Genomic DNA, 26,932 nt, shown 5'->3' with positions numbered 1-26,932 from the left:
ATTAGTGACCATCTAAGAGGAGGGTTGTTAATCATAATGTAAAAGGGTATCCAACGAGTTTAGTGCCCCTTCTAATAATTATGAAAACTACCTTCAATCATGAAAGACAGTTGTAATCAAAGAGGGCTGTTCATAATGTATGAAGGTAGCTATTCCCGGCGATGAGTTTTTTTTTAAATACATAGTCGATGGACCTTGATAGAAACACACTGGATTTGTGTAATCACACCTCAGAGCCCTTATCCGTGCACTCATTGTTTCTAGGTCAAGGAACATTAAAATTCTAGTACTCATTTGTAAATTAGCTCTCACCACCTTCATCTCTCTCCTTTATTTACATTCGTACCCATGTTAAAGGAAAGTCCCTCTTATGATTTACGCTCAATTCCACTCACTACATACTTTCAGAACCTATCCATTACAAATCAAAATCCAACCCATGCTTCTATGCACCATAATTCATCAGCAGTGCTATTCAGATACCTCACAACATGAAGTGAAAAATTGGTACACTGTAAAAACTGCGGTTTTAAAACTGACACCAGTTGGTGTTAATAGAGGACCACACCGTGAGGTGTTAAAATTACACCCAAGAGATTAAAAATAACACCAAAGTGTGTAAATGTAACAACCAAAGGTGTTGTAATGACACCTATAAGGTGTAAAACTAACACCACCAATTCAACACCGGTGTAAAATAACTATTGTGGTCTTCTATGTACACCAGTTAACACCACAGTTTTTGCTGTGTACAAGGACTCTGGGGGTGCAACATGAAAAATATAAAATTTACAATTAAATTGTTATTTTGGTACATATTTTGCGTTAGATGCAGTTACACTTACTTGCATTATTTACTATTTTGTCTTATATGTTACTGGATTAAACTTATGAAAGAAGAAAGTTAATATGACTTCCATTGTTACAATTTTCCCTATTTTCTTTGTTTATAAAACTTTTGATAATCAGACCAAAGCAATTTCATTGGGTTTGCAGCCATTTGTTTGATCTAAATCCTTTGGTCTAATTCATCTTTCATCACTACAGTATGCCGATCTAATGTCCATTTCATCTCATTATCACTTGGTCTATTTTCCATTTTGTGTATTTATTATCATTATCCCAAATTCATTTTGCAAAATGAACATTTAGTATAAAAAATAAAATATTGTACAGATATAACAAAATAAATGAATGTATTGATCAATTTGGTCCATTACCAGTGGTTAATAGGTAGTAGAAGATGCGAGCATAAAAGGGTTTGTTTCATAAGACTTACAAATACAATTAATGTAAATTTATTGTAATAGCAACTACAATGGTATACAGGGCTCGGCAGCCAACCACAATTAAGATTTCCATGGTAACTACAAGAATGGTAATCATAACTCTACATAGTAACCTTATTTGATCAAATAGTTATTAAACACAAAAGTTATAGATAAAATGGAATAAGACCAAGTGAGATGAGACCAAAAGGGCATCAGACAATGTAGGATTGGACCAATGAAGTTAGAATTCAACGAGTGCAATAGATCAAGTGGCAATAAACTATTTGATGGTGACATGGTCAAGTGACACTTTTCTTATAAAAGGAGTCACTAAATTTAAATGGTAATTGCTAAACAAACAAATCACACTCATACAACACCAGAGGGGTATTCCACAAAGAATCAAGTTGTACTCATTGTTACACACATAGCACCACTGCCAGAGGTGACTTATTTTTTGTGGTATCGCACACCAAGCATTATCTCATTAATGACTTTTCAATGGCATTATAAATTAATTCATTATGTTTTGACCACTGAAGGAAAGATTATTCATCATACAATGATACACCACACACAACGAGGAATGCAAAGTCGAACTTGATTATTTGTGAAACAACCTCACAGTCCAGCAATTTCTACATTCATACATTTCTTAGTGCCTTCACAATCTCTCTTTCCACTGGCTTCTGAATGCTGTCATACTTACATAATCAATCCTTTTTTGCAAAAGGTGCATACACAAAAATTCACACCGCTCCAAAAACAAGCAAGAGTCACCATAAAGGTTTGTACGACACGCATGGACTCCAAGCACTACACAGATAAACCGTTTCTACCATGTACACATGCGAATGACTTGTTTTATTTCTCTGATCTTAATATCTACTCTTGGTTGTCCACGTTCACTGTCTGTAGACCTGAAAGATACAAGGGGGGGGGGGGAGGGAAAGAAATGAGCATATTGGTGAATGCTTTAAATCTCTTTTTTTTATGAGAAAGGAAAATATTTAGGAAAACTTACACATACGGTTGAACGTACTGTGAATGAAATCAATGCCAATCAGCTATTTCTGTGCATGGATAATGTCAGCAGTATTCATGAAATAAATCAAAAAGGAGGGTAAGTTTTAAGAATTAAAATATTTTTTAATTATTGTTTGATTGATTGGGACTTTAAAATGCCACTTATTATATCAGCATTTTCACAGAGCATCCAAGAGGGTTCTACCAAACAGACACTCATTATGAATTAAGCTTGTGTTTTGTCGCTATTTGAATATGCCACTAAATTTGATTTCTTTATAACATGATAGTACAATATCCGACAATCACATTTTGTCAGATCTTATACATCCCAGCCTAGTCTGAATAAAATATAAACAAAAATACACATTATATAAAATTGCTTTTTCACAATGTTTTGCCTGTTGGAACACTTAGATGATTCATAAGATTTTTTTTTTAATTTATCTTTACTTATTAATCTATCTTTTTTCCACCTCTTTCTCCCATAAACCCCACTACTAATCAGAATGGATTTTGCCTGCAACTTTCTACAAATTTTGAAAATGTCAGATAGACAAATCATAACACTCTACATTTAACAACACACTTCAGTAACCTCTTCCACCAATTATTTGAAGAAGGCATAAAACTATCAACTGCATTTCAAGAGTACCAAGTTTGATATAGTGCTTCTTCGCAGGCCTCCTATAAATAATGAATTGTGAAATGCTTGAATTGATTACAGTTTCTTCTCAAGTACGAGTAGAGTGGTTAAGAACCTACCTTTGAATGATGGTACAGGTACGTGTGTGACGAGGGTGTATAGCTTGTGTGGGGAATCCTCATCTTCATTCCTCTTCCTGGCAAGCCTTACCCTCACCCTGAAGGGAACACTCCTGTATGAAAACAAGACAAGACACCACACATTCTTATAAGATGTTCATACCATTACAATGATAATCTTAGTAAACAATTTGTTTTACTAGAAAATGGACTTTGAAAAGAAACGTTGATGAATTGGATTTCTGATCATCATCGATTTCAATATTTCTATGTCACTTTTCTTTGGGGCACATTTCTATATTACAGCAGTACAAAAGGAAAAACTAATAAGTGAAGCCAAAATCTCAAAGGTCAATCAATTGGACATCCAAGGTCATGGACTCTGCGAGCTTGTTCGAACAATTTGATATCTGAATTTGACCTTTTTCATTTTTTTTTGCTGATCACTCAGTATGACATTTCTCAATTTCTAATATAATTAAAACTGAAGGAATCAAAAAGACAAATTATGGAAATATTTCAATCACTATTTCAATATTTGCAACATTAAATGAATACGATTGTTGACCGTTTGATAGTTTTTTTATTGATTTACACTCTGTCAAAACCATGATAGTCTACATGTGGGACTGTAATATGTACCGAGTGTAACATCATAAAACAATTTTTCAGAGTCAAGAAAGAGGTGAATATTCATATTTTTTTAGAAGTTTCCAACTAAATTAAAACAATTTCAAATTTCAAGGAAATATGAAAAAAAAACATGGCCACTTCAGGTATATAAAGATGTAAAATGTGAAATTTCAGCAACTTTTGGGGAAGTTTTTTTTTCCCCTTCTGGACCCTAGATCTATACAGAATAAAAGGTTGTCAAAATAGGCATAATTTATGCTTTCAACAATCGTTTGAACGGCGTTTAAATGTTTTGACTCAGCCGTACAGTATAAGTATCTCAGAACAATATAGACGTTATTATACCTGACGCCTTGAGACCAGATGTGCTTGTTGAGCCTGGTGTCAATTCTGATGTCATCTGTACCCATCATCTTGGTGGCAAAGGTACGAATTTCCTTGATGGCACGTGGGGCTCTCCTCTTGAAAGTCCTGCATAGTCATAAGTGAGGATAAAACAATCATGACAGTACAGCTCTTATAGCGGCAACAGAAATACAAGTGAGGAAGTTGTATTTTTTATTTCCCAATTCACATAAATTGAGTTTATTTTCCTTGTGAATCATGGGATCCTCTTGAAAGTCATGGATTTGAATAAGACTCATGTCTGCCAATCTGCCATTTATATTGCTCTGTGTTTCTATCATGACCCTAGTGTGTCGGCAACTCAAGGCCACCACACATCTTACGACAGAGCGACGATCCAATTTGGAATAAATCACATTTTGCTAATTTTTTCAAAAAAAAATTAACTGAAAGAATACTAATATAACAATTTTGGATGATTGCAAGCCTTTATTTGGAGTACAGGCCAAAGTAGTTTCAAATCGTAGCCAATCGTATGATTGCTAGGACGTCATTACAACTGGATATTAAATTCACTTTAGATGATTGCATAGTCGTACAATGATTTAGAATATTAGCATACAAATTAAAATTTAATTTAAGTTTTATTCCAAAATCTGATCACGGACCAATCGTAAGGTGTGCGGCGGCCTAAAGACAATTAAAACTCTTGATGACATAAACTGCAAGAATTATTTGACTTATGTTACTTGTTAGGTTAACTTATGCAGATTCTATTTACATTGTACACAGGTATTATTTGTACAGTGTACATTAAAAACACTGCCAAATCATGAAATATGATCAAAGTCACAAACTGATAACCTGGCTTTCATAAATTGTATTATACATCATATGAAAGAGGAAAGTATAGCCTTTGTTTTCCATCTAGTTTTAAATTGTGATCAGTCATGCATGAAAGATAATTCATTAAGAATACATATTTTCATACATTTTTGTGATCAATGAAGCATAACTCGCAATTCTTCAATGATCAGGGGCCCGTTGCAGAAAGAGTTGCAACCAATCGCAAATCTAAAAATCATGCACAACTTGATTTTCAACCAATCAACAGCGCGCAATTGGGACTTGCGATTGATTTTTTGGCTTAGGTTTAAACGCAACTCTTTCTGCAGCGGGCCCCATGACTTATTTCTTTTTGAGAGAGAGAGACGAGATCATGAGATGATATGCTTTCATTCCATATAAAACTTTTATCCTTTTCATCTGTTTTATTTTTATGGGAAATGAAAAATGAATCTAATTACATTCCTGTACGAAAGTCAGTGAGGCAAAATATACATATATCCATTCATTCAAAATCTTTTGCGAAATGCATGATTCCAACTGAAATATTAGAAGCTGTATCAAATGAAAGCAAATCATCTCATCTCTAAGAAAAAGTATGAAATAGGTCATGATCAGTGAAGCGTTGCACAATACATGTACACTTCAATCACAACAAGGTCTGAAAATATGCATTGTCACATATAAATATTCATAATCATTCATGCATGACTGATCACTATTTGGAACATTGGGGCAAAACAGGCCATACTTTCTCTCTCATTTTTGATGTTCATTTTGGCTGGAAATGAACTATGAACAAGTGGAACGCCTCTGGCAGTCTCGCCTGCATTACGCAATTCGATATAGCAGCAGTGCTGCCTCTGAAAACAGCTAATGAATAATTATTCATAGAAGAAAACACTAATATGATAATAAAATGTGTCCATTCACCCAAATGACCTTTGACCATGATCATGTGCAAAACAATCATTCATACTTGATTACCCTTATGTCGGTGTTTCATTAGCTAGATCCATAAACTTTCTAAGTTATGATGCCAATTTATCACATACTCCCAATACGACCAGAGGTCATTAACCTTTAAATGACCTTTGATCTTGGCCATGCTCCTGAAACGCACAAAGGGTATTCAGGGATACATTGGTGCTCTTATGTCCAAGTTTCATGAACTAGATCGATGAACTTTTAAAGTTATGATGACGATTCCGCAAATACCCCCAACATTACCAAAGTTTGTTGACCCTAAATGACCTTTGACCTTAGTCATATGACCTGAAACTCGCACAGGATGTTCAAGGATACTTGATTGCTCTTATGTCCAAGTTTCATGAACTAGATCCATAAAATTTCAAAGTTATGACAATTCCTCAAATACCCCTAACATGGCTAAAGTTTGTTGACCCTACAATAGTCAATAAGGCAACAGCATTGTAAAATACATGTACATAGTACCAATTGAAATCCTAAATAATTGCATATAAATCATCTCATCTCTCGGAAAAATAGGAAATAAGTTATGATCATTGGAACATTACATGCTATGCTTCAATGATGATTATTATTATTATTTACAAAAACATACAAAAATTGTACAATGTAATTACATAAATACGATCTGAAATTGGATAATTCAATATGGATAAAGTAGAAATGAAAGAAAAGAAGAAAAAAGTAAGAAAGCAGTTTTTCCATGGGCCAGGGCTCGCAAAAGTAAAATTCAGTACTATTGCCCAGAAGCATGCGAGCCCTCATGGAAAAAATTGTTGAGAGAATATTGCACATTCCAATATATAAAATTACACTTTATTAAAATTCAAATAAATTATTATAATTTAATATAAAACACATTCATAATAAAACACACATAGCAAGATCTGAAAAATATGAATTATTTTATATTATGATTCATAATCATTCATTCGTGACAGATCACAATTTCTAACTAGGTGCAAAACAAAGTCTATACTTCCCTCTTTCATATCATATAATTCATTATATTTTATGATAGCCAAGCTAGGAATTTTTGGTTCCAACTTAATTCATCTTCTCATTTTGCATTGTTGTATGTAGTGTACAAAAAATTCTTGGAGACACTTAAGAACTTGTGATCATAATCTCATCTTAATGTAATATGATTACCCTGCATGAAAATTTATGTCAATCAACATACAAACATAATAAAGGATGCAAAAGCAGGATTGTGAACCCAAATATATTATGGTGGATTTTGACAACTTACCCATATGGCAACTTCGTATTAACAATGAATACACCCCTCCCCGATTACAAGTCTACTGACTGGGTTTGAAGGTGTACACCTTTTGACCAAGTTGCAGCAATCTGTAATGCTGCATCTTCCTACCCCCTAAAAGCAACCTCAACTATGGAATGAATGGACAAGGGGGGGGGGGGGGAGGTAAATGACGGAGCCTTGACAGAGCATGAATTCAAGGTTTGAACTGAAAAGTCTTCCATTCCATGAAACATGACATGAGAAATAATACAATTCTTTGACTTACACGCCATGGATGCGCTTATGAAGATGGATGGTGTAGTCACGAGTGACAACCTCGTTGAGGGCAGAGCGCTTCTTCTTCTCTGATCCTTTTTTCACCATCTGTACGGAATGATAACATGGTAAAGATAATATCAATGTAATGTCAAATATTAGATAATAATGTATCAAGCAAATAGAGAATTAGGCATGTTTTTTTTTTAAATTCACAATCATAAAGAGGTCATTATCAATTGAGGCTTCACATCAGTTGAAAGTTTTTTTTTTAAAGTCCACATTTGTTTCGTACGATGTTCTAGAAATTCAATGAAGAGTTTTTCTTCAGCATCTTCAAGGACCACCTTTACTGACAATGGGAAAATTGGCTTAGTCTTTATTATTACCATGGAAATCATTTTCAACTGAAGCTTCTTTGCTTTTTTTTTTAGTTAACATATGTTTGATGTTCTTTGTTATTCTTGTTTGTGTGATATTATTTCAGTGTGTAAGCCTAGTAAGTTGTGCACATGCATGGCAATGTTATTTTGGGGGGATAATGTTCCATTTGTTGACTCTAGACTCTCGGTCATATATTTGCCCTGGTTGCCTACTTACATGGACATGATGCAATTCAAAAATATGAGACATTGTCATTGTAGGGATTGATTTTGTACTTATATTTCTTTCCACTCTTATTCAGGAGTAATCCCTTTTTTCTAATAGAACATCCCTCATTTATATTCACCCTTTTCATTTACGTTCCAATCCTTCATGTACCCCTCTTTCTACCACATTAACTGCTGTACACTCCTCACACAATGTTCTTTTGTATTAAATCGCTCCACCATCCTTCATACAGCTTTCTTCACTCCCTCTCTCTTACTCTCCCTCTCCTTCCACCTCTGATATAAACAGGGGTGTGAGTGGTCACAAATAAAAAGATCTGAAAAAAGCTGAACTTGTAGAAAAAGTCTGAAATAGAAAGAGCTCCCATACTTTTTGTACAGAGGAAAGCCCAAAATAAGCTGAAATTAAGCTGAAAATCAAAACGAAAAAAAAAATCTGAACTCTCACACCCCTGTATAAAGTTGATGCACTCAAGCTTAAATAATAACTTGCATATAGTTTGAATAGTCAATATATCTTTTGTTTGTATATTTGAATATTCAGTTATACTTTGTTATATTAATTTACATTTATATGAATATTGATGTTCCTAACTAATTTGAATCGAAAGTTGCTTAGAATACAAGGCCTTGATACATTAAAAACTGGGAGTTGGCCAGTAAATTTATCAAAGAGAAAATATCAGTCCAACACTTTGCGTTCTGGCTGCGCACAGCAGGTCGTTAAAACAGGGAAAGTTGAGAGATAAACATGTAATTAAATAACTCCCTTTCCTCTTGCATACATAGTGAGTGATTTAATTACCAACGGGCAGTTGTAAGTATAAACACAGACATTTATGCTTCAGAAAGTACCCTTAAAACTTTGCAACATCCTTCAAAGGGGATTTGGATATAAAGATGATGAATTGACAAAATGCAAAAACACAATTTCAAAGTTTTTCTTTTCTCAAAACAAAATAGAAAGAGAAAGAACGAAAAGAAAAAGGAGAGCAAGGGAGAAGGAAGCAAAGAAAAGTTTAAAGGGATGGTCCGGGCTAAAAGTATTTATAGCTTAATAAATAGAGTAGAATTCACTGAGCAAAATGCAGATAATTTCATCAAAATCGGATAACAAATAACAAAGTTATTGAATTTTAAAGTTAAGCAATATTTTGTGAAAACAGTCGTCATGAATATTCATTAGGTGGGCTGATGATGTCACATTCCCACTTGTTCTTTTGTATTTTATTACCCGGTATATGAAATTAGGTTTATTCAAATTTTTTCCTCCAAGAACTAGAAAAATTGGATTGACAACCGATTTAGTGCATTAGATATTTAATGCTGCAACTTATTTCATTATAAGGGAGACATATTATTCACACAAGTATGAAATAATGAAAAAATTATGATTTTATGTAATAACATAAGAAAACGGAAAGTGGAGATGTGACATCATCAGCCCACCTAATGAATATTCATGACGACTGTTTTCATGAAATATTGCTAAACTTTAAACTTCAATAACTTTATTATTATCCGATTTTGTTTCTTATTGTACTTCCCCAACGGCAACGTTACGCGACACTCGCGTCCGTAACGTTGGGGAAGTACAATAAGAAACAAGATGGCGGCGTAAACATCGGGCAAGTCTCTTCCATCTTTTCACAATATTTTTTCATTTTTTTTTATGAATTCTTGTTTAAAAATAACGAGAGCATAGAAATGTTGGATATGAAGTTTTAACTTTTATCCCATGTAGGGCCTACATGATTTAGGTCTAGATCTTTTAGAAGGAAATTAGAAATCTCGGGGGTGAAAGTTTCAGGTTTTGGCTTCCTGCCTGAATCCTGGCTTTGTGTGGGTCTAGTACGAGTATGACTATGACTGAGTGAGATAGAAGCCCTGGCTTCGTATGAGAGTAACCTTAGTCCTTAGACCTTACGTTAGTAAATGATTTTTACTCTCTAGAAGCCGCCTGGCTACGTCTGATCACCCTGATCTCAAGTTAAATCTTTAAGTGTGCAGACATGCATGTGCCCCTCCTTTCCGGGCCCTCCACTTCATACAAAATAATCGACAGGCGCGTGCCAAATTTACACACACCAAAATTAACGTGTGGGGCAACAATATGCAAGTTACAGACGGTTCAATTTTAAGCTCTGGAAACGTTTCGTGATTAACAAATCAACCGATTGTTCGCTCAATAACTGTACAGAACTTATATTTTAATGAATTATACATTAAAATCATTAAAAATAATTGATGAGTTCAGACTTGGATTGATGCATTAATCTGTTAAAACTGCACAAAAAGTGACAATCTTGTGTAGTATTCAGTTCACCTTCGAGCTCTCGCCCGATTAAATTGATAGGGAAATGTGATAAATTATGGGCATAATTTCCAGAAATTTACAGAAATTATCTCAAAATTTACATGAATAATATATTGTTTCATGATCACTAAAGTCAACTTATGAGTATAACTTCGAATAACCAAGATTAAAGTGGATTTTTCGAAAGAAAAATATGCAGTAGAGATACCTTGGATATTGGCATAAGCTAAAAGAGAACGTAGATGGCGCGCAACACATAAAGTTTGAGGTTCATCATGTACTAGTATATGATATGGATGGAGATCTAGCGAGTACTACTATGAGGTATTTTTGTACACTAAAAAAGCTATGCATTCGGTGTACACTATTTCCCTGGGTATGTATTGTTTGTGCGCGGCTCATCTTCAAAATTGTCACCATCATCCAATAATCTCCATCATTTAAATTATGAACAGATGTTTCCATTCTGAATTATAGATGTATTAATCAATTTGATGAGTTTTAATCCGTGGTTGTCATTTTTTTCAAGCAATCTGCTCCTGCAAATTGTGAATGTTCAAACATTTTTGTGAGTGGATCATATTTGTTTAGAATGAATTTTTAGTGACATTTTTTCTTTGATTCATTCCAAACAGGTAATCATTTCTTTTTTCTTATGCATAAAAAAATGTATTATACGAACGATATGAATGCAAAAGAGAACAATAAATCATATTAAATCAAATGTAAAATCCTTCTGAATTTCAAATAGTTGTATTTTGAGCCCGGGGGGGCCACTTACATTGACGAGTGGATACCATGCGCGACCAAAAAAACACGTAAAAAGGATGTCTTTTTCAAGATAGGGCACGTTACGTACGTAACGTGATAAGGGTGTCAAAAACACAAAAATATTGAAAAAAGGGTATCTATTTCGCTCGGAAAAATATACGTGTTTAGGGTCAAATATGCGGGGATGATAAAACAATATCAAAATGTTTTATAAAGGATGTCCTTTTTGCCCCAACACTACGTGTTTAGAGTCCGATTTGCGCGAAGTGTGGAAGGTGGGGCCGTACTAAACCATAATAATGGTGTGTAATATAAAGGTAATTAAAACCGACGACCGACGGACCTGTAACAACAATAAAACATCGCTGTACTTGTTTAGGGGTTCATTTCAGGGAATACTTGCCAAGAGTATCATTTCGTTTCAAAATATGGAAAATACATCGCTGAACTTGTTTAGGGGCTCAATTCTGGGAATACTTGCCAATAGTATTTGTTTCCAATACTTGTTAAGGGTATAGTTTCACACGCCAATACTTGTTAAGGGGTGCATTTTCAGAATATGGAAAATACGTGTTTAGGGTGCTTTTCAAGACCCCGTGGTCGCGCATGGTATCGATCCACTCGTCAATGGAAGTGGCCCCTCCGGGATTTTGAGATATGCCTAATTAGAAAACATCTCTATGCATTAGGCATACATCGTTGGGCACAACGTAGAGACCTAGCTCCGTCCTCATCTTTTTTAATCTTTCGGCTTGATACACCCCCCCCCCCCACCTCATTAAAATACACAAAAAAGATAATAGGTCTATATAATATTCCTTCACATTTCCTCCCTCTCTTTCTCTCATCTATATCCTACAATTCCTTTTATTCGCATCTCATCAGCAGCATCAATTAACCTGGGCAATATACCACTATAGTAGTAACTATAAAACCAATTCTAATAAGCGACATATTAAATAATTTCTCACAAATTTATTTCAATCAACCACAGGCCCAAATTTTATTTTGCTCAAAAATTAATTTCCTGATTTATACTGCCATCCCATGACAAAAGGAAGCAACTCTGATATATTATATATACAGGGGCAGATCCAGGATTTTCCAAAAGGGGGAGGCACATTTTTCTGAGGAAAATTTGACAAGCAAAAAAAAAGAAGGTTTAACCAAAAATTAAGGATATTTCGTACCCGACAAAATTTGACAAAAAAAGAGAAAAAAACTGGATCCTGAAGAGTGCTCTACAGTTGATGGAGCTGGTATAATCCGAGGTAGGATCATTAGACCAACACGGCTACTGCCAGTTTCATGTTTGGAGAAGCAATCATCAGGCCGTCGATGAAGAAGAGCATAACGTTGGATTGAATAATTTCAAAGCTTACAATATATATATATATATATATATATATATATATATATAAATCTATAAATGTTTGTATTTACCTATATATATATATGTATTCCCAATTTGCCTTTTTTCTTGATTTGGGATACTTTCGGCATGCTGATGATCTAGGAAGTGGAGTCAAAATAGTAAAAAAAAATCTGAAATAATGAGGTTTCAAAAGCAAATTATATTTTCACAAAAAACAATGACACATTTTCTTCATTTAGTAAAAACTCATTCCACAATGTTGCTTCCTTCAAACCAACCAGCTTCCATTGGCACACGTCCATCTGTGACATGTTGCTACCACCCCACCCCCCTCCCCATACACAGGCATTCACCCATGAAAGTCTAATTTGTACTGTCAAACTCTCCATCCCCTCCACCCCCCCCCTGTTCTCTTTCATTCTTTTTTTTTCTTCTCACCTATTAAAAAAATTGTTCCATACTACTCCATTTCCCTATTATCTTTTTAATGTTGTTTTGCTTCAAATCTATTTCCATATTCCATATCTTTCAGTGTTGTGTCTTTCTCTACAACTACAATAATATTTAATCCTGCTTTTGACCATATATACTAATAAAATAAAGACATTGAAATCAAATTGTCTCTGTACAAATACATATATATTTTGTTAAAAAAGCAATACATTTACATATTTACAAGCAAGGATCACCTTCATACATGAATTCAAATATTTCAACCATCCCATCCTCCCCCCCCCAAAAAAAAAAATATATATAGATAAATAAATGAATTCAGCAAATTCATAACTATATCGATCATTTGTTCAGATTGATGACTATATCATTAGCAATAAAAAAAAAATGAAAGATAAAAATGCATACATTTTTTTCCTGATCTCTGTAGACAAACTACTTTAGGGTGTATCAATAAAAAGAAAACTCAACTTTCATGATTAGTGAGAACAGTCTATATCATTCTTTCTCCATTTAAGGATTGACTACATACAAAATTTGGAAAGAAATCTAATAATTCATTAATATCAATTTTCTATAAAGTTCCTTATCAAATGTGATTTCTTTTTCTAGAAATAACTGCTGAAGTGTATTTTTCATTTATCTTTTACAATAAAAAAAATCATAATCTTCATATGGATCAGTTAACAACAATCATTCTTTCATTCACAAAATACTCAGTGTTTCATAGTATTTATAAGTGAGGATTTCCAATCCAGTAAATAATTCATATTATTTTAATCTATTTAAAAGCCTAACAAACTCCTTCCCTGAGAATTGGTATGCTTAAAAGGTATTCTCTGCAAGAGTTTATCGAGCTAATTAGCCTTGAATTCTTACAAGTATGCCAAACTTGCATGAGTAATAGAAACAAATAAGTAGTCAAAGATACTAACAGATCTCATTCTTTATACTTTCAACATTTTCTTTCTAATAGTAAAAGTGGCAAAAAGCAACAGACATATAGCGACGGCATCAAGCAAGAAAAATTCAGGGGTAATTTTCATAATTATTCATCTATTTAAAATATTGAAAGAGTTCATCATAGGCTATCCAATGTTGCAGAAATTATTCTGATATTACAAGTAAAACCCAAAATATCAGCAAATTAAAAAGTGCATAATAAAGAAATAATTGTAAAAATTACCCCCTTCTTGCAGAAAGCCGACAAAATTAAAGCAGTAAACCTTGGATACAAAATAAATGAACTATTCAGAAGAGTGAATATACATGGCCATATTCATAACACTTTAACCCTAACTAGGCTGGGCTTTTTTGGCTGTTCTGTGGCCGGGGGGGGGGGGGGGGGGGGGGGGGGTTGATTCAACCCCCCCTGAGATCTTGGCCGCCGATCGCGCGAGCGCCACAAAAATTTGCACGCTGGTAGTGTGCGATGTAATCTACAAGGCTGTATGGTAAAATTTTCCAAATAATGAGATTTTATTTTATATGAATTAATTATGCTAATTTATGCATACTTTTGCTCTAATTCACTAAATAAAGCTCCTAGAATGCTAATTTTTGGTAAAAATATTCTGTGTAGCATTCTCAACAATGGCAATGAAAAAAACTTCGGTTTGGAAATAAATTTCTTATGTATTTTATTGTTTTATGAAATTCTTATGTATTTCCTTGTTTTTCAAACTTTTGTTTTTCTTTGTTTTTTTCACCAGATTTATTGCACAACCTTTTTGAAGCATAATTATGCTAAAATCAATTGCTTTCAGCTGTTTAAAATAAAAATAATCATATCTTTATGAATAAGATGAGAAAACTCAATTTGCATTGACTTTGTACACAAAATCACGTTTTGGAACAATTTTTGGTCTGACATGCACTTACAAAATGTTGCGTAATTTCGGAACCGCGTACCTGGCGTCGTAAATTTGGTCTCAAAAGATGCGCGAGACTTAAAAGTACAAACTCTGTGAGTGGCGCGGTCAAAAAATTTCGCGCGGCGGAATGATCGCAGAAAATATTGAGGGGGGGTTGATTCAACCCCCTCCGGCCATTTTAGGGTTAATGAATTAGATTGCCTTCTCTTTGACAGGGTAGACAGACTCTATTTATAATTTCCATATCAAATGCTGACATTGAGACAGAACAATACTTGATAGACTATATAGTCCTTAAAGCAAAACGAAAATACATCTTGCTATCATAATAAAAAAATTATAGTGACTAGATATTCTATGAAGCAATGCTTTCTCCCCACACATTTGAGATACCAGGGGTGTTTCACTAAGTGTTAAATGTGACATTAAGTCATGTTAGCGCAACCACGCACGTTATCAAATGCATGTCTCGTTCAAATATATGTGGCAGTGTGCGTCCACTGACCAATAAAGTGATGAATTTCAACGTTTTAAACGACATGCAATTAGTAACTAGTCCAATTTTGAAAAATCTTTGTGAAATACTACTCAGGTCTTAACACCTAACTTCAATGACTGTTGACTGGGGCAATTGCTTAAATTATATTAAAGTTCATTGAAGAAAAGTTGGTTGTATTTCAGAAGTCTCAAGAGAATAAACTTTTGCAAAGATGAATGTCACTGATGATTCCTTGAACCAAATGAACTTCAGTTAAACCACTGGGGAAACATTCAGCACTGTCGTCGAGGTATACAGGCTTTACGTCTGCTCGATGTACTGTAACACTGCAGCCAAACATCACAAAGCATGGGTCATTTGCAGTAGCGGTCTGCTTTCATCTTTTCTCTCCTACATAAAGAAAATATTAAGACAAATCTCCTGATCACGAATTAAAAATGTAAATTCAATAAACCATCATAATAAATTTCAGGGAATTGTGAACATATCTTTTCAAAGGCAAATGGGCTTTGTGTGATTCTCTATAACCTTTTAAAAATTATGTGAATAAATTCTTATGGTTATTCTAGGAATTAATTATCTTTTCCAAAAGACACTAGAAGTATTCCTGAAGATGATTATTACCTCCACTCATTACTACTTCATTACGTCAGTAACATATAAATTGAAAGAGATTTTTCCTGATTTAATGTGGTATAGTTATTACCGTGGTAATACAGTACAAAGAAATGTGTATTGCGTGTCTTCACTCAAATACCAATCTGTGAGCCAAATTTCATGAGCATGCAGCAGAAACTGAGGAAGTAGTATGATCCCTAAGATTTGCAACAGATCCATGGACTTTTAAGCTGTGCACTGATTCCTATATACCCCTTTCAAACATGGTCTTTGTTTGTTGGGGTATAATTGAGAAACAACATAACTCTATTTTATTCCAGATATATGGATTTATACCTTAGGGTACCTTAGGGTATAAAAAATTTCATAGAAAAAAGGAATAATTTGCTCAAATTTAAGAATTTTTTTTCAATAGGACCATTCAGTTGGGAGGTCTTTGGAGTCACTAGAAATGTATCCATAAAAGAATACTATTTGCTTGTTAAGGGTTTGCTTTTTAAGTAAAACCATTCAACACATTGATTTTCTTCCTATTTGTATAGTTGATAATCTGAGAAAACTGACAAATTCTCAAAGGAAGAATGTTTCAACCTTGTATAAGGGCATTATAATAAATGCCTTTTCTGGTACAAACTACTAACATGGGATGATTTGATAGGTTGAGAGTATTTCTTTTTTTTGTTAAGACAAATATTTTATGAAACAGACACTGGTTCAAAAAGATAAACTACAGCTCTGATGAGATTTGTATATAAAAGGAAACTGTTGTCACAATGAATGAATTATTTCCATTTGAGTCTTTTGTGTAACCCTACCTGTCAAGAAGTGCTTCGTGTAACTTGCCCTTCTCCCTGGCTGATGAGAGGCCTGTCCTTGCCGATTCATTGACGATTAGTCTATGATCCTGAAAACTCTGAAACTTCTTCCTGCAATCGAAATACAATCATACCTCAATTAGTAGCCACCCGACTACAAAGACCACCTTGCAACAAGCATAACATAGTCTGCCTCTCTTGAAGTCTTGGGAATGAACCAAAGAAAAATGTCCATAAATAGGAACCTGCCTGTTAAGACCAATTTTCTTGAGTTGTCTGCCTTAAGTGACCTTTATAGACAAGTTTAATCATATTTATGTACTGAGCAGAGTGGGTTTTTTTTTCAATACATTGATAACATATTTGAAATCCATTTGCTTCACATAATGATTTTATTTGTTTTCTTTAAAGCTTGTCTCCAGTTTTGGTAGCGAGAGGAATTTTCTTAACTGAAACATATTACAGAGAGAGAGAGAGAGAGTTTCAATTTGTTTGCCTTATACAAGGTATATATACAATATATAATATATACAAGGTTTTGGGCTCCATAAACAAAGGTTGACGATCTATTACTAAATGGCGATGGCCAATCAAGATGAATGGAACATACAAGTTTTGATAAAAACACTGACCAGTAACCAATAAGATGTGTCCTTTCATATTTGCTACCCATCACAAACCTTTGTATTATGAGGCCCTGGTATTCTATTCATTATTTCTTGCTTATTTCATTATACTTACATTAAGCTTTGAAAGCAAATATCAAAGGACTTCTAAAACAACATTTATCTTGTTTCTAGGTCAAGAGATATAGCTTCTTGTCTTAAAGAAAATACAACTTCAACTTTTGTAAGATGACAAACTGGATCATATCGTTGCGCACACAATCGTCTGGTGACAGTCATTTATTTGGCTTAACCAAAGATACTACAAGGGGAAGATCAGACAGTACATAGACCGCGTAATGAAACGCTCGGGAAGAGCGCCCTACAGCGTTGAGTAAGTAACAACCTTTTTTTACCTTTGCGTATCGCGAGATGGTTGTGTACAAAACATATGAGAGAAATGGTGAAGGGTTGAAGGAATAGACGATTTTTACATTTTAAAATTTTTTTCATTCAATTTTATTTTCTTAAATTAAAGATGAATATATTTAAGAGGTTTCTGGGTAATAAAAGGTGGAATTATTCCCATGCACCACCCTTGAGCCCTCTCCAAAGTCCCCTCTCTCATTTCCCCCATGTTTTATACACGTTCTGCGTGCCGATGTGCCATGGTTTACTTACTCAACGCTGTTGGGCGCCCTTCCCCAGGAGCATTTTTCGGGCGTTTGGGAGCGTTTCAAAAAATCGCCGAAGTGTCCGATCTTCCCCTTGTAGTATCTTTGGCTTAACGCATAGATTTACTTATATAGTATATTGACCTGTCATGGTTTTGATATGAGGATGGTTTATCAAAGAGGAGGGATCCACACCACTATCTAATAAAACAATACACATCATTATGGTTTGGCATTAGAATAATTACCCATACTTGTTACCTATGAACAGTCCAAATGCCCTTGACTATACCCACGCATGTTAGAACTATTCTAAAAGTACATTGTGCGTGTAATTCTTACAAATTCTCTCATTGAAGGGTATAATTGGTAATTAGGTTTTTGATAGTAACTTACACATAGCTGACTTCACATTCCCTGAGGTCACCTTTTTGTTCCTCAGGCAAGTCATCTTTTTTCTTCTTTATCAGAGGGGCATCACTTCTTATCTAAACAGCAGATAATAAAGAAAATGAACAATAAACAATTAATTTGCATGTATCACAACTCATGAACATTAAAGGAGAATGAAACTCTTGGAGCAAGTTAGCTTTTGTGAAAGCAGACAAATCAAAGAATAAGATCAACAAAAGTTTGAGTAAAATGGGACTAGCAATAGAAGAATTATGAGCATTTGAATGTCGAGATCACTAATGCTATGGAGATCCTCCTATTGGCAATGCGACCAAGATCTATGATGTCACAGATGAACAGCTCTCCCCTTTTGGACACTGAAAATATACCCCAAAACATCTCTTTTTGCTCATTCTAATCATATGACAAACGATTCATCAATGATATAATGTTGTGAAACCTCTGTACTTGTCCTCTCATAAAGAGAACACCTCACCTTGTGATAGACTCTATAAAAGTGAGAATATAAGTGAAATAAGTACTAAAGTAATGAGGGAGTTGTACGTGTGTGACATCACAGATCTACATGGCATTAGTGATCTCAATATTCAAATGCTCATAACTTTCTTATTATTCGTTCAATCTTCCTCAAACTTTCAACAATATGTTTCTTTGATTTTTCTCTTTGATATGGATTCAGCTGGTTTCAAGGGTTTCATTCTCCTGTAAGGAATGAAAGCTTATATATTAAAGACAATGAAACAAATATTTACGCAAAATAAGACAGGAGTATAATGTTACAAATTATCATAAATGCCATATGATATTTTTCAAAAAAACATACGAAACTATTTTAATAATTTATCAAAAGTGATGGGACAAATGAAACAAGTATACAACACAATTCATATCAATTTTATTCCAAATCTTGTGGAATCTGTAAAACAGATTTCCATTCGAAATGAAAACTGGTAACATGATTAACTCATTGGACGCTGAATTAAGTTTTGGGGAATGATAATGACAATTGTACTGATGATATTTTCTTTTGAATATAGAGTTCAAAATTTCACCATCGATATTGATAATTATTGAATAGATGCTACCCGAGAACTACAGCTATTTATCACATTCCCGGTATTAAGGTACAGTAAGGGAGAAAAATAATTATTACAATTTTTTTAATTCAATTGTACGAATGTGCAAAATTGCAACATCAGCACAGCAAGAGTTAACATCCAAACCTAAATTCATTGATATTTTTTTCTGGATATCCATGAATCAGTTAAAGTTGTTAACCCCTTCCCCCTCCCAATCAAAATGCAAAATGAAGAACTTTCAAAAGTGCAACCATTAAGACATGTTTGAAGATCAAATTGCCACTTATAATTTGATACCTTCACATTTAGTGAACTGAATTCATGCTGGCACTATGGGGTAATAATGACATGTTATTTCAATATTTCCTTTAAATTTTGCTTTTCTTATTGCACTGTTGATCCTTGTAATTATCCTAAAGAAGTTACAAGAAAATTTGTTAGTTTCTCTAGAACAAATGTGACAGAGAATGTAAATTATTACAATTGTTGAATATAATTGTATGGGTGTAAAAAAAATGCAATATTCATAAGCAAACAGTTATGAATGAAGGCTGACTTACTACAATCATCTCGTCAGGTCCTGCCTTGTTACTGGTTGCCATGAGTTCACCTTCATCATTACAGGATACAAAGCAGTTATTGTAAGCCAGCATAGCAAGATTACCCTTCATAATGACATGAATAAAGAAATTAAATTAATTGACATTAAGTGACATATGACGTATAAATCAATTATAATGCTTGATTCGGTAAAGCTGAATTTAAACTTGAGTTTTACATGATAAATAATAATAATAAATAATATACAAAATTCATAAAGTGCTTGATATGGACATTTCAAAGCACTAAGAAAGAAAATAGAAAGAAAGAAGAATATACATGTACAAGATATCTCAGTGAAGGAACAAAGAAACTGGAAGTGAAAACATCACTATACGAAAATTAATAATACATACAAATATAGAGATAATAGGTAAAAATACAACTTATATACAACGGGTCGATAATTATGTGAGTAAATTCAAATAATCCTAATAATTAAGAATGTTATCTGACTTTAAAAATCTAAACACAGTATGATTATAAAATGCCCAAGAAAAAATGAGAGAAATAGAGCTTACAAGTATTTGAAATGATTTCCTAATATGCCTGCCTCAATAAATTAACATTTATTACATCAAAGTTTAGTATGAACATAATTCAACACACTGACACAGAATCATGCATTATTTGTGTACGCTGCTGTAATGTTATCCCAGAGTTTCAACAATTTTCAACCATTAAAAAGTTTTGTGTAGATTTGCATTAGTTTTGAAACATGTAGCAGGCCTCTACAAAAAAATTCATCACTTGCCCTGTCGGGCAAGTGATAAAAAAATTTGCTTGCCTGATAGAAAAAACTGCTTGCCCGATTTTTTTTCAAAAATTCTTTTGCTCTTAATTATTCTTTTCTGTCCTGGCTGAACTTGATTTACTGGCGCTGCCCTTGGCATTTCTTTTTCTTGACTCTTGTTCAAGTTGTTCTGGTCGCCGATCACGACGACAAAAGTCGCCTATTTTAGTCTGACGACTCATTGTTTATTTGGTTTGAAGTTGAAGCCGTGTCCTGGCCAGGGTGACCAGATTTCACAAAATGAAATACGGGACAATCGACAAAAAAAAAAGATCAAGAAAGAAGGCTACACAGTGTTAGACTTGTGAAAAAAGTACAGAATTGGAAGGGAGGGTGAACGAAAGAATGAAGGAGAGAAAGAAAAGAGATGAATTGAGAAGAAAGAAAGAAAAATGAAGGGGAAAATTAAGGAAATAATAAAAAATATACGAAAGTTCTAATAAAAGAAGGAGAGAATAAGAATAGATAAAAAGGTTTCCGTCATTCTTTGAATTGAATATAGAAAGAAAAAAAAGAAAAGGGAAGATGAATAAATGTGTGAAAGTCAAAATAAAGAAGAGAAAGACAAAAAGAAAGTAAGAAAAAAGGAGGAGGAAAGAAAGAATGAAGGAAAGAAAATGTTTCCTTCATTCTTGGAAAGAAACAAAGAAAGAAGAAAACACGAAGGAAGGAAGGAGGGAAGGAATGAAGGAAAAAAGGGAAAGAAAGTATAAGGGAAAAGAATAAGGACAAAATGAAATAAATAATGAAAGAAAGAAAGGAGGAAAGAGAGGGAGGAAAGAATTAAGAGAGGCCAGAATGAAAAAAAAAAAAGAAAATAATGGAAGGAGAGAAAGAACGAAAATAAAAACGAGTGGAAGGGAGAAGGAATGAAGGAAATAAAAAAAAAGGAAATGTAATAAAGAAGGAAAGAAAGAAAATGAACAGAGAGAGAGAGAAAGGATCAGGAAATAAAAATAGATATGTAACAAAAAAGGGCAAGAAAAGAAGGAAGGATAGAAAAGAAAGAAAGAGGAAAAAGTTCAAACTTCAAGCAAATAAAAACAATCCAATCATATAACAAAAATCCTAATGATATTTGGTGTTTTTTTTATATACTTAAAAAAAAAAAAAAAAACTAAAATGTTTCAAAAATGAATAAAATACGGGACGTCTGGTCACCATGGTCCTGGCCGAGTCAGTCCGAAGCTTGTGTACGTCCGTACATGTACTGTAGCGCCGATGTATTAGAGCATGGGCTAAGAGGGCGAGAGAGGGGTTTCCCCAGCTAGCTCCTTCGTCGATTAGTAGCACATGCGCACATTGTAGTTTAGAAAGTAAGATGGCAGCCCCCATCGAACGGGACCGCTGGCGATAAATTGGCGCTGATTTGACATGTTTCCACTGTTTTTTGACTGGTATGACATTGTATGAGAGATAATTGGCCGATAATTGCAATTTATCAAAAAATTATTAAATTTTACTGTCAATTTATCTGTTTCATTTTCAAAACAACCACTTGCCCGATCGGGCAATTGACTTTGAAAATTGCTTTCCCGCACGTCATTTTCACTTGCCCCGGGCAAGCGGGTTTGTCGCGCCCTGATGTAGAATGATTTCTTTCTTTTACACGAAGGTCACGTACTGTGTATTAAATCAAAGTGATAAAATCAAAGAGATAAAAATTCATATAATACAGATAGTGTGCCAATATGTATTGCACAGAGTTGATGTCAACTTTCCTTTTTTCAGTATTGTATTTTTGTATTCATAAACAAAATGCAGGTTTATGAAAAATATGGTGTTGTTTTTTTCTTAACTTCTATACTGAGAAAGTTGGAAGTAATTTACCTTTTTTATACCCAAAAGAGAAAAACATTTATATTATCCTAAAAAATACTGCAATTCTTTTGGCATTTCCTGATTGCACCACAGACAAAACTAAAGAAAATAATGTTGTGGATGTTTGTCCAGTTAAACAGTATTGATTCTTTGGAAGAACAATTTGGATTAAAGTTATACAATAATTGAGTCAAGAAAATACTGCAATAAGACTTACATCTTGAAAGATTGGTTCAAACATTTCTCTTGGTCCCATAGCATCTGACCTGCCGACAACTCTCTTCTTATCATCTACACCAAGGAACTTTCCATAGCCAGTCTTAAAGGCTACCTTACTATCGGAGACTGGGATGGCTGTAATCTGCTCTGGTGGGGCTGGACCTTCTACAGCTTTCAGGATAAAAACAATTAAGGAAGTTATAATTTGATTTGAATCATTCTAGTTTAGTTGATCAGTCCAAACAAGTTTAGTTCAACTCAGTTCAATTCAGTCTTGTTCACTTCAGTCCAATCAAGTTTAGTTCAGTTCAATTCAGTCTTGTTCAGTTCAGTCCAATCAAGTTTAGTTCAGTTCAGTTCAATTCAGTCTTGTTCAGTTCAGTCCAATCAAGTTTAGTTCAGTTCAGTTCAATCCAGTCTTGTTCAGTTTAATCAAGTTTAGTTCAATTCAGTCTTATTCAGTTCAATCAATTTTATTTCAGTTCAGTTCAATTCAGTCTTGTTCTGTTCAGTTCAATCAAGTTTAGTTCAGTTCAGTTCAATCCAGACTTGTTCAGTTCAATCAAGTTTAGTTCAGTTCAATTCACTTCAGTTCAGTTTAATCTAATTTAGTTCAGTTCTTTTCAGTCAGATCAGTGCAGTTCAATTTAATTTAATTTGATTTAGTTCAATTCAGTTTAGTTAAGATCAACAGCCATTATCAAAGGCAAATTTACCACCCCAGACTTGGAAAACTGGGGAGTGTTTCATCAAGATTTTCATCAGACAAGTTGTCAGATCTGACATCTTTCTCTGATGTTGATTGGCTGAGAGGTACTGTTACTATGGTAACTGTCGGATAAAATGTGACTTGTCGGATAAAACGTCCGACAAGTCCTTTCATGAAACGCTCCCCAGGTATCTGTTCTGAATGTGCAACCAATAAAATCATTTAAATTAAAACAAACTAGCTTCAAATTCAACTCAGTTCAGTTTCAACCCAATGCATTTCAATTTAACATAAATTGAATTCAAGTGAATAGTGAGATACCTTTCCTAATTTTTACCTCAGATTGAAAGCCAGTGTTTTCAAGGGTTTGATTGCATTGATTCCTTATCAGAGGTTATTTTTTCATTGTTTTTTAATTGAAAATTTACATTTTCCATTTTAAAAAGCAGGAAGTAACACCCTCATTAATAACAATTTATACTCACTGGTTTTGTGAGGGGCTCCTAATGTTAAGAGACCATTGTCCATTGCAAACAGAAATGTCTTTGGACCCATTTCTATTGCAACATTCCCTTTGATGTTTCTGAATTCAGTAACTGCCCACCAGCCCCCTGCAGAATGAAATATGGTGAAACAAAGAAAATATAAATAATGGGAAGCCTGATATTCATAGGGCAGCCAATTGAGCAAACAATTTGCAAACAAAGATAAATCTAAACACTCATAATTCTTTGTTAAAATACCAATTCTCATTGTAATCAACACTGACCCAGAGTGGCTGAGTTATGCGTAAGTGTGTATGCAACCCTAACTCTGTAGGTATTGATCATAAATATTATAGATGAAATAATTTCAAATCAAGCAGACACAAGAAAATGAGTTGCATAAACATTGAAATATCAATTGTGAAATGCTGAGAACAGATTTCTCTGATACCATATAAAACTGTTACAAACAACTACAAAATATTGTAAATGAGGTACATTAAATCCTCTCACAACTTATTTATCTCCTAAACAATTTTGTGAGAATAAATTGTAAATGAACCCAAAATGCTATTGCGATCTACTATCATACATGTATGGTTACTTTCCTAATGTGGACACTGGACAGCATGTTTTGTGTTACTTGGGGGGCATTGTATAACAAATGAGTTCCAAATATTCCCCACACAGCTCTTATTATCATTTTAGAGATTTTAGAGTTTTTAAACTATGCTTACCATGTTTCTCAGCATCTTTTCCTTTCTCTTCCATTGCCTGCCCATCCTCATGCTCTCTCTTCCGCTTCTTTTTGTGTTTTTTGGAACTTCTATTGGAGTCGACAAAAAAATGTGAGAAAATTACAAACTATTATTTATAGGTGCAGCTCTTAATGTTAGGATTTTACTTTTTTTTTTAATATCAGACTTTTTGGTCGGCCCTATCCAAAACAGACATGCAAAAAAAAACAAGGAAAGTATCACTCTAAAATGAAGGGCATTTGAATGAAGTTTGAGCCACTCACACTATTGCGAGGTTAGTATATGCTATACGAACCTCGCACAACCAACGTGTTTTTGTAGTGGATTTTAGAGTTGTCGTTAACATCGCTTCATAACGTGAATGATGTTAGCCGAAACCCAAGTGCTACCGTTTGTTTGTCAATTAACGTTCCACCAGTCTTTACAGTAAAAAGATTGAACACTTTGCCGACTTTGCGTAACGCTTTGCATCGATTTACGTGTAAGATAATTTTTGTGTCTAGTCTTTCAATTGTAGTGTCTTTGATATGAAGATAAATCGCGCGCTCTCTTTCGCTCATTAGACGAAAAATTTGAGAGCTAGAAAGGTGGCTTCGTATTTTGTCAACGAGAAGAAAAATCAACGCTTAAAATGACGCATTTTGAGGGATATTCATCAAATTATGAGGAATTGACTTCACATCGTTTAGTAAGTTTCGTAAGAGGACTTCATTCTGTAAGTCCTCGTATTCATTTTTCAGAAAATAACTTTATTTGTTGAATGCGCCGTGCCTTCAATTATTCTGTAGTAGGCGGCAGAGATGTAGCCATGGGTGGTTTGAGCCACATTTAGGAGTAACTTTACAATCCAAACATGTCCAATGTCATAATTGGTTATGAGAGCAACTTCAGCAAGGATACACACTGTAATATTATTGTTAGTGTTAGAACGAGGCATCTCACTTCAGTTCATGACATAAATATGCCGGGCATTCATGCCTTCAATTCATGGCATTTGATCTCCAGACAGTGTCATGTAAAAAAAGGACATGCAAACAAAATTAGGAAAGAAAGAAAAAAAAAAGTAAAACACCTCAGAATTACTCGCAATATGCCCTTACACTGCTCAAGCTCTTGGCGTGCCCAAAGAAATAAACACAACTTCAGTTGCAGCTTCGGGCGCAAATGCTCTTTCGCATCCATGGCACCACGCGAAGAAATAGAGTTCGACAATGCACCAGCCCCGCATCCCCGCCGGGGTGGCGGTCAAGCATGCGCGTGTTGCGTTGAGCATTCTCAGGTGATGCAAAAGAGCAATAGCGCCTTTGTAAATGTTGAGGAACACAAAAAGGTAAAAAACGCTTAACTCTAAATCTACTTACGATTTATGATCTGAGGCTCCCTTTAATTTCAGTTTTCCACCCTTCACAGACTTATATTCTGACATTGTTAAATCAAGAATCTGTCGTATTTTCGGTGTCGATGCAAAAGAAGGGTGATATATGGTGAACCTAGCTGATATCTCGATGATATAGTGAAGAAGATAAAAATTATGGTGTACCCGATACGGTAAACAAGAAAGAAATAATTGACAAACTTTGCTGGACGCAGTCACAGCTCCCGGTCTCATAGGCGGATCCAGGGGGGCACTAGGGGCCCGGGCCCCCCTATTGGCGGAGCAAAAAAAAGCAAAGAAAGAAAAAAAAAGGGAAAAGAGGGGAGAAAAAAGAAGAGGAGGAAGACGATTGAATAAAAAAAGATTAAAATGAGGGGAAGACTTGGAAAATAAAAAGATTAAGTTCATGTCACTATATAAATTTTTCGCTCGCGCTTCGCGCTCGCATTGCCTGTTAGGTGATTTAAATAACTTGTTCAATGTGGAGCTTAAATATCAAGTTTGGAAGTCAATATACAAAACATATTTCACCTCGGAAATTGAACTTTCATTATTTTGTGTGATTTACAAATTGATTTTTATAAAGTGCTCTGTAAAAATGACAGAGTTTGGTCAGAATATTAACATTTTCTGCTCTCGCTGCGCGCTCGCAAATTTTGATTTATCGGG

General features: G+C 34.3%; 2 protein-coding genes across 2 annotated transcripts; both read right to left on the bottom strand.

Annotated features, from left to right (window-relative positions):
• Nucleotides 1-2,103: 2,103 nt before the first annotated feature.
• Nucleotides 2,104-10,573, bottom strand: LOC129262088 (large ribosomal subunit protein eL31-like). The gene is made up of 5 exons (XM_054900128.2): nucleotides 10,535-10,573; nucleotides 7,409-7,506; nucleotides 4,041-4,166; nucleotides 3,063-3,175; nucleotides 2,104-2,191 (listed from the first exon to the last, which is right to left on the bottom strand). The coding sequence occupies exons 1-5, from the start codon at nucleotides 10,547-10,549 to the stop codon at nucleotides 2,157-2,159; spliced, it is 387 nt and encodes a 128-aa protein (XP_054756103.1). The 5' UTR covers nucleotides 10,550-10,573; the 3' UTR covers nucleotides 2,104-2,156.
• Nucleotides 10,574-13,089: 2,516 nt separating this feature from the next.
• On the bottom strand, nucleotides 13,090-26,425 carry LOC129262089 (protein FRG1-like). The gene is made up of 8 exons (XM_064100268.1): nucleotides 26,250-26,425; nucleotides 24,868-24,956; nucleotides 24,131-24,256; nucleotides 22,935-23,107; nucleotides 20,064-20,168; nucleotides 18,407-18,498; nucleotides 16,732-16,842; nucleotides 13,090-15,688 (listed from the first exon to the last, which is right to left on the bottom strand). Exons 1-8 carry the CDS (start codon nucleotides 26,312-26,314, stop codon nucleotides 15,652-15,654), a joined length of 798 nt encoding a protein of 265 aa, XP_063956338.1. The 5' UTR covers nucleotides 26,315-26,425; the 3' UTR covers nucleotides 13,090-15,651.
• Between the last annotated feature and the right edge of the window lie 507 nt (nucleotides 26,426-26,932).

Source organism: Lytechinus pictus, chromosome 5 (genome assembly GCF_037042905.1).
Source record: "Lytechinus pictus isolate F3 Inbred chromosome 5, Lp3.0, whole genome shotgun sequence".
Lineage (NCBI taxonomy): Eukaryota > Metazoa > Echinodermata > Echinoidea > Temnopleuroida > Toxopneustidae > Lytechinus > Lytechinus pictus.
This window is presented reverse-complemented; position numbering and strand designations above follow the sequence as displayed.

Bases quoted from the DNA above. Each gene is read 5' to 3' on its own strand.
- LOC129262088 (XM_054900128.2), bottom strand. The intron at 4,167-7,408 runs GTAAGTCAAAGA...ATGACTATGCAG, and splicing joins CATAAGCGCATCCATGGCGT to GACTTTCAAGAGGAGAGCCC. The intron at 3,176-4,040 runs GTATAATAACGT...GTTTTCATACAG, and splicing joins ATCTGGTCTCAAGGCGTCAG to GAGTGTTCCCTTCAGGGTGA.
- LOC129262089 (XM_064100268.1), bottom strand. From the start codon at position 26,314: ATGTCAGAATATAAGTCTGTGAAGGGTGGAAAACTGAAATTAAAGGGA. The intron at 23,108-24,130 runs GTGAGTATAAAT...TTATCCTGAAAG, and splicing joins AGGAGCCCCTCACAAAACCA to CTGTAGAAGGTCCAGCCCCA. The intron at 15,689-16,731 runs GTAGGGTTACAC...TTCTTTATGTAG, and splicing joins CACGAAGCACTTCTTGACAG to GAGAGAAAAGATGAAAGCAG.